The sequence below is a fragment of the Montipora foliosa genome, chromosome 1 (assembly GCF_036669935.1).
Source record: "Montipora foliosa isolate CH-2021 chromosome 1, ASM3666993v2, whole genome shotgun sequence".
NCBI lineage: Eukaryota > Metazoa > Cnidaria > Anthozoa > Scleractinia > Acroporidae > Montipora > Montipora foliosa.
In genome coordinates, this window is record NC_090869.1 from 27953298 (window position 1) to 27955797 (window position 2500).

General features: G+C 36.6%; 1 protein-coding gene across 1 annotated transcript in view; it reads right to left on the minus strand.

Annotated features, from left to right (window-relative positions):
• Window positions 1–50: 50 nt before the first annotated feature.
• The window catches only part of LOC137995826 (guanine nucleotide-binding protein G(o) subunit alpha-like), a 12990-nt gene continuing 10540 nt past the window's right edge, over window positions 51–2500 (minus strand). The window contains exons 7-8 of the mRNA XM_068841302.1: window positions 1898–2051; window positions 51–1574 (exon numbers count right to left, since the gene is read on the minus strand). Of these exons, the coding sequence (XP_068697403.1) occupies window positions 1387–1574; window positions 1898–2051 (342 nt within the window). The 3' untranslated portion in view covers window positions 51–1386. The remainder of the gene's footprint in view (window positions 1575–1897; window positions 2052–2500) is intronic.

Here is a 2500-nt window from a genome sequence, read left to right on the forward strand (position 1 = left end):
TCATTGTAGCTTTCATCTTCAAATGCATTGTAAAGACAAGCACAGACAAGTTCAATAAGGGCTAATTTTTCTTTCTCTTTCGTTAAGTCTTTAAGTTTTCACATCATATTTAAAGGTTTCAAAATTAAGTTCTAAAGGGAACTTCTGCGATAACTGGTCATTTCACAATAACAACAATAATTATTGTAAGTCCTAGATATGTGAAAAAAATCTACTCGTTTGATCGAATGCGTATATTTCTAACGCCACCAACAAGCTCGCAATGTACAAGGTAGTTCAGCAAAATCCCTCGCAAAAGAGCCTACAAGTTGCCTGTACTATTGTTGGTTTTTACCGACGTGATGAGAAATTGTTTTGCATGTGAATACAGTTCATTTACCGCAGGATTTGCCTGGGTCACCAGTGCGGCCGCCGCACTGACCTAAAGAAAAAAAAGTCTATTTTTAGACCAGTGGGCCAACGTGACGTCATGTAAAGACCTTCCGATTGGATTTTCGTTCTGGACATGCGCACTTACAAAACATTTTTCGTTTCCACTGTTTCTAAAAGTTCTCTCTCATTATTAAAGTACGGCTACAACAGCACGATATTGCCTCTTCTAAATTTCAGAGTTGAGTATCTCATGAAATTTTTTATTGAAAATACAGAGGAAGTACGACGTAGAAATTTGCGATGTCAAATTTAAATTTTAAGTTGTGGGATTTTACTGTACTGCCCCGAAATTCCGTCTAAGAACCAAGGGGAAGTGCTCTCGAATCATAAGCTATATTCTACGGTTTCCCCTTGCAACAAGTAATCAAATTATCCCTGCAAGAATGATGGCGGCGAATTACGAAAACAAGGATTCACGCTTGGGATATCAACCCACCTAAGAATTCCAAATGGCTGGTCCTAAAGAATACACGGTAAAAAGAATGATGTTGGTTGGAACACTAGTTATTATTTTATAGCATATACTGTGAGAGGGATGAATAAAAATTTCCAAATCAAAATTTAAAAAATTCAGTGAATCTCTTGTACTTTGTCATTGTTTAATACTATCGAGCGTGTTTATATGATGCACTTGTGCGAAGGCCAATCTTCTTAACGCTAACTGTACATTATCGAGAGGACCACGCTAATGAGCTTGCAATTCGCCATGATGCAAGTGTTGGATTCCTTTTTTTTTGTCTTTCTCTTGGATTCGTAGCACTTTATTTTTATCTTGAAACCACATAATGAGCACATCGTTGGTTGAAAATTTTCATCTTCTTTCGTTAATGCCATTTGGACTTTATTCCAATGTGAGCAAAGCACATCGACAAAATCCAGTCTTTGCGACTAAAAGCCATCAATGAATAGCTCTCCTGCCAGCTCGTTTTGATCCCGAATGAAACATCGCACGATTTAATACAAGCCACATCCTTTGAGGTTGTTTGCAATTATTGTGTCAGTAACCGCATTAAATACAAAATTGATGTTCTCTGTGTCTGTTGCACATGTAAGATGAACATATATTTCTTTTTCATCGTTTAAGTTTTTTGCTTCAAACTGTCTCCTAATGTAAAGACATCCATCTTCGTATGTGTTGGGACCTGATGAAAGTTGACAACGTTTAACTACAACCATACAATGTAATCTATCACAAAGAAGACTATACACTAAACAAATTATCAAATACCGGTATTTGAACTGTGGATTACAAGAAATGATTTCACATAAGGATATAACAGCGCAATTAGGGAAGTAACTTAAGCGTTGCAAAGAAGCCACAGAGAAGGAAGAAACGGGAAAGCACATGGCTTCACCAACTGAGCATTCTTATGCGAAATCATATTTGTATCATTTGATAGAAATCATTTCCTTTGTAGCTTAAAAAAATTCAAATTTCATTTGAAAGAGAACAAATTAAACTCACCTGTATAATCTGGAAAACATATAGTGAGAGGTGAATTTGTTATTTTTTCTTCAAATAAATCCTTTTTATTGAGGAAGAGAATTACAGATGTTTCATTAAACCATCTATTGTTGACTATTGACTCAAACAATTTTAAACTTTCTTCCATTCGATTCTGTGGAGAAACAAAATGTCCATGATCAACTGTGTAACTAATTATAAAGACAAACCCATAGAGCGGTTTTCAATTGAGTGTCGCAAGTAATTAGCGAATTACTTTGGTTTTGCATTACTTCACTCAGTGATTGGTTAAAAGTTCTCGCGCCACTTTTTCAACCAATCACAAGTGAAAGCAAAACCAATCGTGGCTGGCGCGTGCACATTTTTCCGCGCTTTGTGTCGGCTACGTGTAATTACTTCGAGTTTTGATTGCTTTACTGGATTGTCTCCGACCTTTTTGATTGGCCAAAGTAATTACTTTGGTTTTGGTTTTACCACACTCATTTGAAAACCGCTCTGTAACCCATATCACTCAATGTCCAAACAAAAGATTTTGACCGTCGAACCTCTCATTCAGTGTGAGGCTGGACGGGCAAAGACAAAGCCTTTATTCCACATGGACTC